The sequence below is a fragment of the Synchiropus splendidus genome, chromosome 14 (assembly GCF_027744825.2).
Source record: "Synchiropus splendidus isolate RoL2022-P1 chromosome 14, RoL_Sspl_1.0, whole genome shotgun sequence".
Lineage (NCBI taxonomy): Eukaryota > Metazoa > Chordata > Actinopteri > Syngnathiformes > Callionymidae > Synchiropus > Synchiropus splendidus.
Window position 1 is genome coordinate 14,447,855 of NC_071347.1, and position 15,508 is coordinate 14,463,362.

Below are 15,508 nucleotides of genomic sequence, written 5' to 3' on the forward strand. Positions count from 1 at the left end.
TTCAAATTGAATTGATTAGAATTTTGACATTGGGTTTCACACATACCGGTCCACACTTCTGAGAACAATTGACAGAAGTTATTTCCATTGCATAAAAGCCAGTGTCCGGATCCTTGTATTGCAGACAGTGAACGGTGTAGCACAACTCTCCCTCAAAGTACTGAACCAAGGACTGGCCGGGACCAAGCACTGTCACTCCTTGGAAGAGACAAACATCTGCTTTCTCTGAAACACAAACACAACCTCACAGAAACTATTTGTTTGCCAGTCAAGTTAATTAGAGAAATCTGAAATGCAGTCATATAGCAACCAATTGTCACTGTTGTTTGTTTTCATTAAACTTAAATTACACGTACGGCAAGTCCGCTGAGGACAACCGCAGCTGCTGCTGCTGTCTGGAACCTCAAACATCTCCTCCCCCTGAGAGAAAACAGAGCTCAGACTTTAATGAATTTCCTCAATTATGGTTCCTCTTGGCAAATTACCGATTAGACTCTGAGGTGAGACAGACTTTCTGCTGACTTACCACCTGACAGATAGGGAGAGAGCTGTCCTCACATTGGCATTCTGAGAGTGACGGAGTAGAAGTTAATGAGAGAGCTGGAATATAGTTAATGCAGCTGCACCACAGGTACAATAACTTTTTAAAGGACGCTTTGATCAATAAATTCGAGTCGAATGACAGTCATGTGTATGTGTGAGTACCACAGTGATGCTGAGGGCAACAATCTCCAGGGACAGTAGTTTGAACCAGTGTGAGACCAGCCGCGCAGCTCACATGGGATTCGGGGCAAAGGTTGACATCGCAGACTGCAACACATTAAAAATGTATTTAAAAAAAATCACCTTCAAGATGGAAGCAAACAGACATTCTCTCTCACCGCAGTGATACTGGGGACAGCAGCTGCCAGTTGTGTTCAGATCTACAGCCATAATTTCCCCACGTGAGCAAGCTGGCACGGGCTCAATACAGGATTCACACACTGTGTGGACAAACATCACACACGCACACACCTGATTCACAATGAAGTTGTTGATAGGTTTTAATTGATGGAAACCAGCCAATAGCAGATGGCGGGGCTGATTTTGTTACCTACCACAGAGGTAAGAATAGCAGCACGACTTCTCACCACGAACCTCCACTAAGAATTGATCTTCTCGGCAGACAGGGGCAGAAATAGGAGGGCACGCAAAGGGGTCACACTCTGCATTAAGAGATTCAGAGAGTAAAATTAAAAAGATCCTCTGACTGGGAAAAAAAAGGATATTAAAATATTCATATGACCATATAGGAAAACTGTATTGCTGAGCTTCTCACCACATCTGTATTCAGGGCAGCAGGACAGGGCGCTGTATCCAATCACAAGTCTGTTGCCGTTATCACAGGGCGGGGCTTCACTGTCACAGATGGTCATGTTGCACTCTGATAGTGATTGAGGCAGAGAGGAATAATGATTAAGCATCCGCTCCACTATAATTGCAAAAATAAAAATGGAGAATATATCTGTAAGGACAGAGAGGCTATGTAAATAACTAAAAGAAATTGAAATAAGATGGTAAAGAGCTCTGCGTTCACCATTTGGCATGCTGCATGCACTCTCAAGAAAACTAAATTAGAATTTCTATTTGTTTTAACATGGCTGAGTTGCTAGGTTACCCATCACCACTAGACTTCTGGTGATTAAAGTCAGACTGGAACTATAATTTTCTCACAAAAATCACAAAAATGGGGAGTATTTCTTGTAGTGCCTGACCTTAATAAAGAAATTGAGGACTGAGGATTAAGATTGTCTCCTTTAAAATCATTATCTTAAGCACTTAGTTTATAGTGTTAAAACTAGTGCTGAGACTTTAAAGATGAATACATTTTTACGCAACAAACTTGTACAGGGACTATTTGCCCAATGCACCATATCAAAGATTGATGTCATAACTCTGCTAGTGATTGAGGCAGGAATAATGATAGTCCTCTCTGTCTCAATCACAACTGTGAATAATGACTCTACGAAACATCACATCCATGATGTTTTATAGAGTTGATGACAGTTAAGTAAAAAAAAACTTAAAGATAGAAGAAAAATGGGATTCACTAATTAAAATACCTACGTTTTTTAATTCCCACCTCTAGTTCAAACATTATTCCACTACAATGTTCGTTGAGAAAGAGTAATTTTCCTTCATTGGATTCAAACAGCCCCAAAAAGTCTATGCTACAGTCACCTACTATTACTAAAGGTCACATTGGATGTTTAAAATTTTGAATGAGTCTTGAAGTTTTATGTTTTTTGAGAAGACTGTGAATAATATATAACACCACTAGCTAAACTTGAGTCAAAATCTCTTGCTTAAAAATATAAAAATGACTTTTGTTATGAATATAATGCGACCAAAACTCCCTGAGTGTGAGCTCTTTCTTCATACACACCACAGATCTTTTTTGGACAGCAGGCTCCTTCTTCCAGCACATCGAGTACATACTCTCCCTCCCTTTCACACAGCGGGATGGCTACAGCGCTGCAGTCAGGCTCCACAGCTACCACAGACCCATTCTCCATACACCTGTACAAGCAGCAGCCTCGTACAGAGCCATTCCACTCCTCGCCGGGGGCCCGTGGGTTACCATCATTGTCCGTGCACACTAGACAACGAAGTCGCAATTAAGTGGACAAAGACCACAAGTAGATGTGTAATTAGATGTACAATGTCACCAACCACAGCGGTCCTCTGTGACACAGTAGGGAGAATCTGCTCGGTGCAAGATGGTTCCACTACGACACACGCACTCTTCTCTGACGAAGGAGCAGGTGGTCTCCTCATAGTACTCTCTGTTCAAACAGGTGCGGCTGGTGCATGTGCTCACACATGGCTGATACTCTTTACCAGGGGGGCAGCGCAGTGCTGTGAGAACACTTGGAGATGAGTAAACAGTGTCGACAACAAGCGATGACATCTGCGTACATGTGTAGCCCTTACGGCAAAAGTTGTGTCGTCTCCAGCTGATGCAGACTTGATGCGTGTAGCAGACCGCCACATACGCCGCAAGGAAGTCGCATTGGTGGTCCTTGTAGTGCAGGTCTCCTGCCCAGATGATGTCACAGAACTGTTCTGGTGGTACCTGGAAGTATAAGTATATTGAATCCTGCTAGTGTCAAAATTGAAGAACCTGAGAGAATTTTTACTTCACTGAGCTGCTACTACGGAGACACAGATTCACCATGAAGAGACAGCACAGATCAGTTGAGTAAATTGACTGTCATTCACCACAAATGGACACTCTTGTTTTCCACTACATTGACTGTTTCATTGTAGACTTATTTTACGGTCAAAATGTCCAAATGCCACAGGCTCTGTCACATCAGTGAAACATGAAAACTTCCGACTGAGAAACTGATTTCGGGATCGCTGTGACTATTTATGTGTCGAGATGTTCTCTTCTTGTCGTGGACACCATTAAGTTGACAGTTTTATTCATCTGTGAGTTTACTTGTTTTTTAGTACAGGGAAATGTCTTCACTTCAAAAATGTATTTCAGTGAATTGTTACGCATTACCACCTGGATTCTGTATTTGTCACTCTCGATCAGTGATGAGTAGATGAAGTTTCATGTCTGTTACAAGTAACATCCCACTTACGACCTGCTCGACTTACGTCCACCCGTACTTACGACCACGGCCAGCAGATGCTTTTTTTTTAAATTCAATATAGCGCAGCAGGCCGGCAACGCGTACGACAATTATGGCAGCCAGCTGGCATCACGTATGTCAGTTATGGCAGCACAGTATCCCAGCATCTCACTCTCACACAGTGATCTACCACGACAGTAGCACCTATAACCCTCACGTCGGCAATTTTGAATGACATGCATCTTATCTGACTTACAACCAGTTGGTCTGAACCGATCGAACGATGAAACCTCACATCTTTTCAAAACCAAGAGAGCCATCAAGTGGCATCTGAAAATTAGGACACTGTTTCAACCCACTGTTTCATGATACCTCATCTACCCGTCACTACTCTATATCAAGAGATAACTCCTTTTCTTTCTCGCCTAATGTGTGTCGTGTGAGCGAAGTCTGGCACAAGACTTAAAGAAGGTATGAGTTATATTGATAAAATGGGAACACATACTTTATCATGATTATTTGCAATCTAATATGTTGCTCATACACTCTACTTAATGAATATGTAGATTGTTTATGATAATACTAGTTTGTTAATGTAAGGTAATGTAATGTAAAGTGATGAAACTGCTAAAATAAATAGAGGGCAATAATGTTGGGAAAAAGAAAATGGCAATATAGGTGTAAATGAATGGCTTGGCTAAGGTGGTTTCAATTTCTGACCATAATGGCAGTATCATCCCTCCAGTACTTGCAAACGTAAGTGAGCCTGACCTTGCCATGGCACGCTGTAAAGGGTCTCTGCCACAGCATGGAGAGGCAGGTGGAACAGTCCCCAGTCGTACAATTGTCTCCTACTCTGCGTGTGTGCTCGGCGTCGTCTGTGGTCTGGACCCTCCAAGCCTGAAGGAAGACCATCATGTCTCCAACCTCCCTGACGACTGTGCCATTAGGTAACTTCAAGTCGTCCTCTGGGTTTCCATCGCAACAGCCTAATATGAGGAGAACCAGCTTCATGCTCGAACGAATAGATGATAATATCCCACAATCAAAGAGCACTTTTAAATGTCTATTAGGTCTGAAACCAGCAACTCACCACACAGTCCTCGAGTGGGCACAGAGGCATTACCGGCGGTGATGTACTGCATCACCATAATACCTGTGCTGTGGTACCATTGAATGCTTACACCGCCCGGTGTGTGGATCAGGTACATGCTGCCAGTGTCCTCCACGTAAAGAGCCTGACGGGAGAAAGGAAGCCTGGCAGGTCGGTAGTTCACAGTCACCTGAGGGCAAATCAACAAAATTACATTTTCTTTAGACCAGAGTTTTCTCGCAGCAGTTGGAGACAAAATTCACCTTTCGATCCAAGCGGTTGATAATAATTCGATAGGAGGTGGTTGTTATGTTCAGTTTCTTAAAACATAGACCAGATGTTCCACCTGTAGGGCTCTGATGAAAGAGTTCACTGATTTAGAACCATGCTGGCTAGGAAAGTGTGTCAATGGAATTGCAAGCAGGAACGGAAACTCACTGTTCTTCGGATGGAGTTGACGCTCTGTGAGGATGACAAATGGACACAAATCATTGATTGGGGTTTTTAAAGTTATACTTTGTTTCACTTACTTGACTGGTTGGGCATTTTTCCACTGTTCCGATGATGCTCTCCCTTGGCAGGTTAACAAGGATATAAGAGCCGTTGTCATATAACGCCACATTGTTGCCATCAAATGTGATCACACGCAAGTCGGACATCACAGTGCAGCGACCTTAGTGTACAATCACAATAGGACCCATGAAAAAGCAAACTTTTTTGTCCATTTCAAGTCATAAAACTCACAAGGACACTGCCAAAGTGGGCAGCAAGGGTCTGTGTTGATGAGGATGGGCAGGCCCAGGAGGCTGCACTGGGGTTGGGTGGTGTTGAAGCGGCAATGGAGCGAAGAATTGTGAAGCAGCAGCTCGCCATTGAAACAGATCAGCTCCGCACATTCATCAACTCGATAGGAGTACGGAGGCTGCAGAGGCAAGATCTTTGGTTTTACAAAGAAATTAAAGCACTATATGCTGAATTCAGGATTGAACAAGGGAGTGAAAATCATCAGCCCAGAGGTAGCTTCGGATACCAGGATCAACATTACGTAGTGTTAATAAATTGATGACTATTTCGCAAAAGCGACCCATACATTGTAAGTTTTACGTAATCACCAGTGTCTGATCTTTTTCCTAAACTGAAGTATACTTTTTTTGTACCTGGACAGTTGTATTTCTTGTCTGCATATTTAATTAAAACACTCTGCAGTGCAGGACTTTTTTTATCTGTACATTATAAATTAAACAAACCCTTAGGGTACGTCCTAATGCTGGAAGTGGAAAAATAATTACTTTAATTTCCAGAATCACTAAATGAAATCAGACCCAAAACACGTTTCAAGCTTGGTCAGCGTACACATGAGGCTTTTTTCTTTGGTACCCAATTTTTGGCGTAACAGATCTTAACAGTCTTAACAAGGTCGAAGGGAGAAGCTGTAAGTGTATCACCTTAAAACTTTAACGCAGAATGAAGGCCCCTGGAAACTACAGGAGAGTAATACTTGAGTCAAATGTACGCGAGGAGCTGCAAGTTGAAAACCCCAGACACCTATGTTGAATTCATCAGTATAAACAGTGTGGTAGCATTCGTCAGCACAAGAACATTTACTTACTGTACAGGGAGTTGTGGGCCAGACAAATGCATGTGTTGTTGATGCAGTAGTTGTATCCGGACTTGTGATTCTCTCTGTAGCAGGAGGCTCTGTAGAGAGCTCAGTGGATGTAGAAATGGGTACTGTGGTTGTTACAGGGACTGTGGAAGCGTCTGTTGTCTGTATGGTCGTGCTGGCTGGGGAAAGCAGCAGGAGGGTGGAGGCTTCTGTGGATGTTGCAGGGGCAGAAGTTAATGTTGGTAGAGCTTGCGTTGTCGTGGGGGCCATGGTGATTGTTGGCTCAGTTGTAGTGGACACCAGGGAAGGTGGTGTGGGGGGTTGAGAGGATGTTGCAACTGGTGTTGTCGCAACCGTGGTCGTTGTAGTGATTCCTGCGACATATGTTGTTTCTTCCGTGCTGAGTGACGTTGTTGTTGATGTGGTGAGTGGAATGGTCGAAACAGTAGCACTGGTGGTCGAATGAGAAGTGGCAGACGGAGCCGGCAGAGAGGTCAATTTTTCAGTCGTCACAGTTGTTGGGATGGCAGTAGTGGTGGTGGTTGTTGTTGGACTGTCAGTTGTAGATGAGGTTGTTGCAGTTATGGTGGTGGTCATTGTGGTGGTTGCAGTGGTAGTGGACGTCGTCGTCGGACTGGTAGTGCTTGGAGCAGTTGTTGTACCAGGAGTGGTTGTTTTATTTGACCTTGTCACATATTCAAAAGGAGTGGGCGTTGGTGGAAGTGTCACACCTTAAAGACACATGGAGGGGTAACATGAGATTTGGAAGGACACATTTTTCACAAGACCAACTTTTTTCTGATCGTTTTTTTCAGTCTGTCTTTGATGCCATGAATTTCTGAGATAAAATGCACCCAGTGAAGTAGCTTTGTTGACTTGTTTTAATATCTACAGACTTCTTACATAGAAAGCAGATCCAATAATATTGGGAAAAAGGGTCCATCACAACACTGGGCTTTGTCTGAGAGAACAATTTGGGGCAGAGACAGATGATGAATTTCATCAGACAATAATTTAAGATTTATTCGGAATTTCCCATTTCACCTTTTAAATGGAAAGAGTCTGTTCATTTCAATCGGATTGAGCTCCACATTTGGACTGCATCGATAATGCAACTAATACAAGATTAACTTACAATCCTCTATGTAGACACATCTTCTTGTCACTTCATCCAGGACCATGTTTTTAGGGCATCTTGGAAAACAACCCTCCACTCTGCCGAACACAAGGACATCATTACACAAGAGTATAGATCATTGCCAAAATGATGAGCATTGTCATTGAGCCAGGGATCTTACGGAGGCAGGAACAGGCAGCGTGTCGCATCTGGGTCACTGCATGTGTGAATACAAGGGCTTGCACAAGCCTGGTAGCGCCACTCACACATCATACGATAGGGAATCACAAAACGACTCTCTGCCAAAATAGAGGATCTAATTAGTTATCACTCATGTTTATATGCATGTGTTCGTGTGCACGTGCTTCTGACCCTCCAGTGTGAAACTGCTGCTCGCTCTGAAGCCGTCAGAGGTGTCGTATCTTTGTGCACGAGCCGCAGTGTGTGTCAGCGTCAGAAATATTCCAGGCTGGCTGGCGTGTTCAAATGAGGTGTGGCCTGGCATAAACAAACCCTGATGTTGGATAAAGGTTGCTCTGCGACTAAAATCCTCTCGGCGGCTCCAGTGCTCCAACTTCAGACAGTTTCTTCCTGTGATGACTAGGAAGTAATTTGGTCTCTCTGCAGACTCTAGCGACACCACAGGGACACCTACAAAGCATAAAATTCTTATTACACTGTAACTACTATACATCATGGTGAAGCTGAGAAGAGACACTCACGTGACGATCTGTCCTTATGGAGGCCGGCAGTGACCATGAAGTTGAACAGTAGACCAGTTGGTGGCAACGGTCCCAATGCTTCTTTCACCAAAGGGAAGACTGAACTGCTGGTACGATTGACTGCAAACATGGTGTTGTTGTAGACAGCACTCACCAAAGAAAAAGGACCATCACCCAGTTCTGTGAAGTCAAAAGCAAGTTGACCACTCTACCTGACATGCACGCATAAGAACATTTATCAATACCTTGATTTAAGTATTCACAATCGTAAGCTGAAAAAGAGCAACATTTCAGACATTTCATTTAGAAGACAAAACAACTGTGGCAGATCTGAATGACCCAGTTAGTGTAGAGGTCAAATCAGGGCTTCTTGGTTTACTCACGGCAAACTGCAGGAGATCTCCACTGTATGGTGACACCTTGTTGGCAGCATTTGTGAGCGTATGCAGCAATCGAGGTGCAAAGACACTCGCAGTCCCCCCCACGGTTACAGTTACAAGTGTCTGTCAAGCAGTTCCGATAGAACCAGGCAACATCCACCTGCAGGAAACATATCATATCAATCATATATCTACTGAACATCACATGTGAAGTAGGCCAGATCTCACAGGGGGTGGGTGGTGGAGGTCTTGTTTAGGGGCTAAGTGGTTCTCAATAATTAAACTGGAAAGAAGTGATGAGATACACAACAAAGAATGTGGGTCAACGGCTGAAATAGAAGGGATCGGATGAGCTCTGTGACCGACAGGCAAAAATACATTCACAATGTGTTTGTCTATCAAAACAACTGGATAAACCAAGCCTTTGTGTGCGGCTCCTATTGTGCTGTCAGCAAAAGTTAAACCTGCTCTCATTCAAGAAGTACAGGTATTGATTTAACAGTGTGCTGCATCACACCAGCAGATAACATAATACAAGAATAATGGACGCTTTGAGACTGATCTTGCTCTGGAAAATGAACTCGGTGATACAATTGTCTCAGTCCTATCAATATCAGTTAAACGTTCTTAATTTATTAAAGTATCAGCGCATTTATCAGCCTTTGTTACGTTTTTACTGGCATCTGCTTGTGTCCCCCGCAGGGAAAGCAACCAATTAAGATAACAAATCACAACTTTTGTTCAGAAATGAATGCATCGTTTTGAGCAGCAAACAAAACCATGAATGAAATCAATCAAAGACAGTGAAAGTTTGCCAAATTTGTGGAAGAAATTACATTAAAATATACATGAATAAGACGCTCTATTCCTTTTGTATTTCAAACCGCTCAAAACTTTCATTCAGTTTTCACTCTTTAATTTGTGAGGTGTGTTCGAGCGTGTAAAATTTAACTATGACTTATTGGGGACGTATTTGGATGAAGTACTGGATGAAGCAGGAAAGGATGTCATGGCAGCACAGTTTTTAAGCAGCGACATCCGTTTGAACCGGCGTCAAGTGAATGGACGCACTAAAAGTAACGCGCGCCATCTGGTGGCCACATGTCTGGATTATTCCAGCACTCGGTTTGATACCATCAGTTAAGATTAGTTCCCATAACCTCCCCGCTCTTGTAAGCAAGATGACCTTTCCAGCAGCTGTTTTCGCTCCCCACGGACGTCAGTCAGTGAGTCTGAATTAAATGGCACTCACCACATTGTGACAGGGAGCAAAGACATCACTGTAGAGAAGAGCACACTCCCTCTTGGCGTAAGGCTGCCTGCCCAGGTCCCCTTCACACGGTCGCTCCACAACGTAGTCGCTTTCGCACTAAAACACACAGCACATTTACACAGACGTTGACAGAGTGTCTGATTACTCTTAAATATCACAGCAGACCCAAGGGGAAAGCCCACAGACTCAGAAGCACAAAACAGAGCTTGAGTGGCAAACAAGGAAGACGGATGTTGTGTTGAAGTCGAGAAGAGTGCACTCGACTTGACTCATACCTGCCCCAGTGCCCAACTGTCTCCAAATGTCTGCGCATTACTGACTTCCATGTGATTGGAGGTGGTCATATCGTTGACAGTGACACTATCAAAATTGCCGCAGAGGCCACTGAGAAGTCCCTGCAGGAAAGAAACAATTACATCTGTGGAAAATTGAAGTGCGGTTCAGTTCATAACTGCTTCACCTTTATGAAACATATCCTTCAAACTATTGAGTATCCACATAATTATAACTCCTCCAAAGGTCAAGAGTCTTAAAACGCCAATGTCAGGGAGACTGTTAAATCAGAGTACGCAATACTACACAATCAGCTTTCAATAAATCCCCTTTGAAAGGTTCACAATTAAAGATGTGTGCTCATGTTTTTGCAGAAAGATTTCCAACATTAGAACTATTTAGATGACTTAACCTTACTACTAATTACTACTCCATCCTGGACATTGCAAGCCTTGTGGATTTAACCATAAGTCCCATTCTCCATGAGAGTATTTGGGAGTCAAGTTATAATAGCGAGGCTGTGCAGTTTATTGAGATGGATGTTGCGTCGCCGCTTTTATGGATAATATTGGCTTAATCTGGGATGCGCAGAGGAGTAGTTTGTGAAGTCTGATTCTTTTCAACACATCAGCAGCATCAGATTAATCACTCCAAACTGGATGAGTTGATGAGAATAGTATTGTATTCAAGACAAACAAACCAAGTCAAGACCTATGCCAGAGCATACAGAGACCAAGTCCAAAACCAAGACTGTGGATGAGAGCAATAGATTCATTTCCAATGAAAGCAAAATAGAAATCAATGTGTGTGAGTGTATTGAGTTTATTCCTAGTCTTGGACTTGACTGGGTCTCAGCCCCTCTTAGTCTTGGGTTTAGGCTCTTCATGCTCTGGTCTCAGTCTTGGTGAGATGAGAATGAATGAGTTAATGACTGTCATACTCATTCTGACCTTCCACTGAGGTCCAGCTCTGATGTGCACAGTTGTCTTTCGGTCCCAAAGGATGGTCAGGTCCTGGTTTGAGAAATGGACCACTGTGTAGTAGCCAGCTTTCCACAGCTCAAAATCAGACCCTCGACCAACAACAGTTGACGGACTCTGGGATAATTCCAAAGACAGAAAAGCTGCATTACAAGATGCTGGATGGAACTGGGATTGTGCCTGTATTCCATACAGGATTTCCAGAGTTGTCAGTGAAGTAGATCTTCGTCAGTCCGACGTGGATAACCAGTACTTTCATGCACACGATACCACTCTCATAGCAGTCCTTATTCTGGGCAACAATCGACACTTCTGGTTCTCCAACACTCTGCAGACGGGGGAAGAGAATATGACACAAAGAATTTGTATCTTTTGGTGGCATTAAATACAACAACCTGCCAAAAAAAACACCACCACCCTCTTTTAAATGCAATCGGAGATTAGCCGGTCATGTTTATCCCAATCCTGGTGACAGGCGGTGACAGGAAAAGGAAGTAACTGCGCCACCCAAACAAAGCTCTGGTGCACTCTGGGGAGACCCATTCTTTTCAACACTGCCGGTTGGCAGGTAATCTTGGAGTCTGAATTAGAGTGACTGTTCTGCTAATTCTAATTCTATATCCCTGGGAGCATAAGAGTCCCAGGCTTCGGAACAAACACTGGACTCTTTGTGTGGCCGCAGCTTTGTACAGTGTCTGCTAGACTTACAGTGGTGCAAATACGTACCCACACACAGACACAAACACACACCTAATAAGCTCTAATTAAAGCCTTCTCTGTCTGCAGTGCAGAAACAGTGTTGGATCTTCTTTCATGAATCTACATTACAGCCTCGGCCATTGAATGCTAACAGTTGTGTTGCTGTCTTCACACAGGTGGGTAACTTGGCATGGCTGCATGTTCCCAAATATAAACACACTTAGTGACAATGGATTCACACAAACACATCGACGATTTGATTCATGAATTGATTGATTAAATAAAAGTTATCAGTCATGTTAAAATGTAACTCTTGTTCATCCCCTTAAAAGATTGTGTTTAAGAGAAACTGAACAGAAATTTCAACACGTTCTACAAGGCATCTGATTCCAGAGCCTACAAAAGTATCACCAGATCAATTTTTCATTTGCACATTAAACATTTGGAGGCAAGAGATGGATTCACTGTGTTCTGTACTCACTTTAATCAAGTAGACCTGGCAGTCTGAGTGGTAGTCATACTCCAAACCATCAAAGGTGTGATAATGTCTGTCACTGTAGACCGTGCACACAGCTGGACATGGTGAGTAGCTGCAGTTAAAATAGCCCCGGTGACACACACTGAGAGCATGGACGGACACAAGGGATGAGTGGCACATAAAAAGTCGAAAATGACTTTTGATTAACATGATTCAATATGTGAGCAGGCAAGGTAATCATTAGTGACAGCAGGAATAATCCTGGTACCATTTGTAGCATGACGTTTCCACGATTTCCCCGGGCAGATACTCGAGACCAAGCCAAGCACAGGGACAGTTCTCCGGGTAGTAACACTTCCCTTGGTGCTGCACTAACCTGAGGAATTAGAATCAAGTCAAATACTCAACAGATGAAAACAAGATTGTATTTGGATTGAATTTCTATGATTCTGAACATGCTTTTTTTTGGAAATAAATGCACATTTTAGAGATAACACTTAATGAAATTACAATCTCTTGGAGTAGATTGTTAAATTCAAATCACCGAGCGTCATTACTCATTTCTTGGTTAATTTTTCAAAGCCACTTGATTTCAATTATTACATTAATTATTTTACTTCAGTAAACTAACTTCACATAAACATTTTTTGGTGCTCTCAGCTTTTCATACCTCTTTCTTTTATATATGCCATTGACAACATTTTACTTGAAGAGATTTGAGCTTGCACAGAGGTAGTTGTTTTTGTTCTCCTTTTCTGCTCCAGCCTTGCATGAAGCTTTCCACCTCATTGTTTTTTTTCTCCAGTTTTTCCTGGATTTGATTGATGACTTTTTTGTTTCTTAATTGCTGTTTTGCTCCTTCCTTTTCCTACTGTGCCAGTGACCAGCTCAGCATGTGCCGTGCCTAGTCCACTCAGTTGCATACTTTTTTTTTCATTTCACTGTTAAGTGTTTCCACCAACTAATTCAAGCTGAAAACGGATAGTCAGTGAAATCATCGCACTCTCAAGCAGAATAGCTATGATGCCTCACAGCTACACTGACGGTCGTATAAAATTAGCTAATGTTCAAGGGTATTTTTTAATTCTGGAAAGCAAACCCATTGAAACAGGAGTAAAGCACTGAGACAACACTCAATGTTTAGTTACCCATGAGGACAGACACACCCTGGGATGCAGGGTGTGTTGGGAGGACAGGTGAGGTTCATCATAAGATTACGACAAGTTGGCGCACAAGCCACGCCTCCTCTCTGGTCTGTGCAAGTGTGGTACACTTTCCCCTCCGCGCATTCCCCTGCTTCATCGCTCTCTGTCTCTTACATAAGCGAAAAAACAAACACGAATCAAATCTCATTTGCACAACAGAAAAAGGTAATAAGCGAAAGGGAGGTGCACCTTTTTCTTCTGGCACGCAGTCCAAAATTCCATTTCTGCAAAGGCTGATAAAGGATGTTTAGTTCAAGTCTAAAATTACTCAAACTGCTGTTGCATGGGTGACAGCAAGCTAGCTAAAAGCTCCACTTTTTAATTGAGGTCAAGGCCAACAGTGACTCACCAGGGTCCAGAAGCACTGAAGGTCACCTCCCCTGGTTGTGACACACCAGTTAAAGAATAACAGTTGCACTGAGACCTGGGGATAAACACACCAAGTTATTTTAATTACATTACTAATGATGCTGCTTTGTGTGTCGCTGTTTGTGTGTGTTGCTCTCCCCAAACAGAAATGGATGGCCATCATTAGTGTGACAGATGAGGTGCTGCAGTCTTACAGCTGAACACATCGCTGACGGACGTCGTCATAGTAACTACCATCTGGGCAGCCACACCCCTCCGCACAGTCGTCTGGGTCGCATGTCTCCGTGCTAGATAGAGCACGACAGGACCGCCCGCAGGAGGACACACAAGATTGATACAGCATTCCTCCAACACACACCACTCCTGCACACGAAAACACACAACACAGATGGCAAAAGTAAACTATATTTTGTCACAATAAACTATGAATTTTATGAAGTTTAATATATTGAACATTGTTAAAATTCACTCAGGATATTCATAATGGTTTATAAGTGTTTTTCTAATGTTCTCCATGTCCTCTTTTATTTCCTATCTTGTGCTGCATTTTCAATACAGCATGACTTAATTAGAGGGAAAATCAGAGAGATTAAATGTTTTAAGTGAAATGCATAAGCTCAGGTACCAAAGTGCAAAAGTCAAATGGTAACATTAGGTAGCCTACGACTGGTGATAGGTGGATGAGGTCTCATGAAACTGCAGGGTTGACGAAACAGAAACAGGGGGCAACAGATGGTTCAGAAATGCTGTGTGGTTTCAATGAATTTGTTGTTCAAGTTCAAACTATTGACGGCAGACAGTGCCATCTGGTGGCCTTTGAAAATCAGTACACTGTTTCATGAAACCTTATCAACCCTTCAGTACTGTCGTGAAACCTTATCTACCCATCACTACCTACGACCAAAAGATAGGCAAGAACTGAGAATTGATAAAGCTCTTAATGCTCCAGTGTTGGGGCCTAAACTCCTAAATAATAATTCTAAAATGACACATGGCTTATACTTAATCTCAAAGCAAAAACAAATATGTGCGATCTTAAATGGCAATGCAAAAACACCTAACATTCACTATCTAGTGATGCATAAAAAGTTGCTAGATAATTTGAAGACACGCCTTGACCAAATCGAACTATTTCTTTGGTTTTGCCTGAGGTTAGACTAGACCCTGAAACTGTACACATTACTCATTCATTCACAGCTAATTTCTTTCTAAAAACAGCAGCATCCATTTCGCACTCACCACATTCAGAGACATGAGCTCTGAAGTCAATGTTAACACCATGTTTGGAGCAGAGAAGAGCGTAGTGAGCCAGAGCGGTGCACAGACAGCTGCTGCCACAGCGACAGGCCTGGTACCGACACTGTTGTTGGTAGACATTTGGACTGATGTGGCTGTGACAGGGTGCAAACACCGTCTCCAACAGAACCTCACAGTGCGATGCGTAGAACACTGTAAGCAGGCAAATAATAATTGGGCTTTTTGACAGGCTGATTAAATGAATATTCAGAGTCAGACTTGACTGATTTACGACCGGTGAGGAGCTTGCATGGATATTAGATGGCAAGTGGCTTACATATCTTAAATTCTGATCAGCAACTCTACAGACTTGATTACGTCTTCTAGAATCTGGGACAACTTATTAAGGACATCGAGCTGGCCTCGTGTTATGTGCTTTGGGAAATACCAGTGG

The 15,508-nt window shown here is 42.9% G+C and overlaps 1 protein-coding gene across 12 annotated transcripts in view; it reads right to left on the bottom strand.

The window, feature by feature from the left end:
* otogl (otogelin-like) overlaps positions 1-15,508 on the bottom strand; it is a 29,712-nt gene that overhangs the window by 4,413 nt on the left and 9,791 nt on the right. For 5 of the 12 annotated variants that reach the window (XR_008416501.1, XM_053884686.1, XM_053884678.1 and 2 more), the window contains 34 exons: positions 15,058-15,267; positions 14,013-14,181; positions 13,799-13,873; positions 13,639-13,682; positions 13,393-13,558; positions 12,513-12,620; positions 12,248-12,386; positions 11,261-11,395; positions 11,038-11,184; positions 10,090-10,209; positions 9,794-9,910; positions 8,545-8,701; positions 8,407-8,433; positions 8,162-8,341; positions 7,812-8,090; positions 7,621-7,738; positions 7,458-7,537; positions 6,326-7,053; positions 5,461-5,638; positions 5,247-5,389; positions 5,155-5,178; positions 4,980-5,072; positions 4,717-4,906; positions 4,395-4,612; positions 2,974-3,115; positions 2,713-2,898; positions 2,426-2,638; positions 1,319-1,423; positions 1,098-1,205; positions 882-983; positions 706-810; positions 527-567; positions 357-420; positions 47-225 (listed from right to left, as the gene is read on the bottom strand). Coding sequence is in view for 11 of the 12 variants with exons in the window: in XM_053884686.1 (XP_053740661.1) it covers positions 47-225; positions 357-420; positions 527-567; positions 706-810; positions 882-983; positions 1,098-1,205; positions 1,319-1,423; positions 2,426-2,638; positions 2,713-2,898; positions 2,974-3,115; positions 4,395-4,612; positions 4,717-4,906; positions 4,980-5,072; positions 5,155-5,178; positions 5,247-5,389; positions 5,461-5,638; positions 6,326-7,053; positions 7,458-7,537; positions 7,621-7,738; positions 7,812-8,090; positions 8,162-8,341; positions 8,407-8,433; positions 8,545-8,701; positions 9,794-9,910; positions 10,090-10,209; positions 11,038-11,184; positions 11,261-11,395; positions 12,248-12,386; positions 12,513-12,620; positions 13,393-13,558; positions 13,639-13,682; positions 13,799-13,873; positions 14,013-14,181; positions 15,058-15,267 (5,090 nt within the window). In the remaining variant the exon portion in view is untranslated. Of the gene's footprint in view, positions 1-46; positions 226-356; positions 421-485; positions 568-705; positions 811-881; positions 1,015-1,097; positions 1,206-1,318; positions 1,424-2,425; positions 2,639-2,712; positions 2,899-2,973; positions 3,116-4,394; positions 4,613-4,716; positions 4,907-4,979; positions 5,073-5,154; positions 5,179-5,246; positions 5,390-5,460; positions 5,639-6,325; positions 7,054-7,457; positions 7,538-7,620; positions 7,739-7,811; positions 8,091-8,161; positions 8,342-8,406; positions 8,434-8,544; positions 8,702-9,793; positions 9,911-10,089; positions 10,210-11,037; positions 11,185-11,260; positions 11,396-12,247; positions 12,387-12,512; positions 12,621-13,392; positions 13,559-13,638; positions 13,683-13,798; positions 13,874-14,012; positions 14,182-15,057; positions 15,268-15,508 lie in introns of those variants that run through there. The other 7 variants (XM_053884680.1, XM_053884681.1, XM_053884682.1 and 4 more) reach the window with 7 other exon arrangements.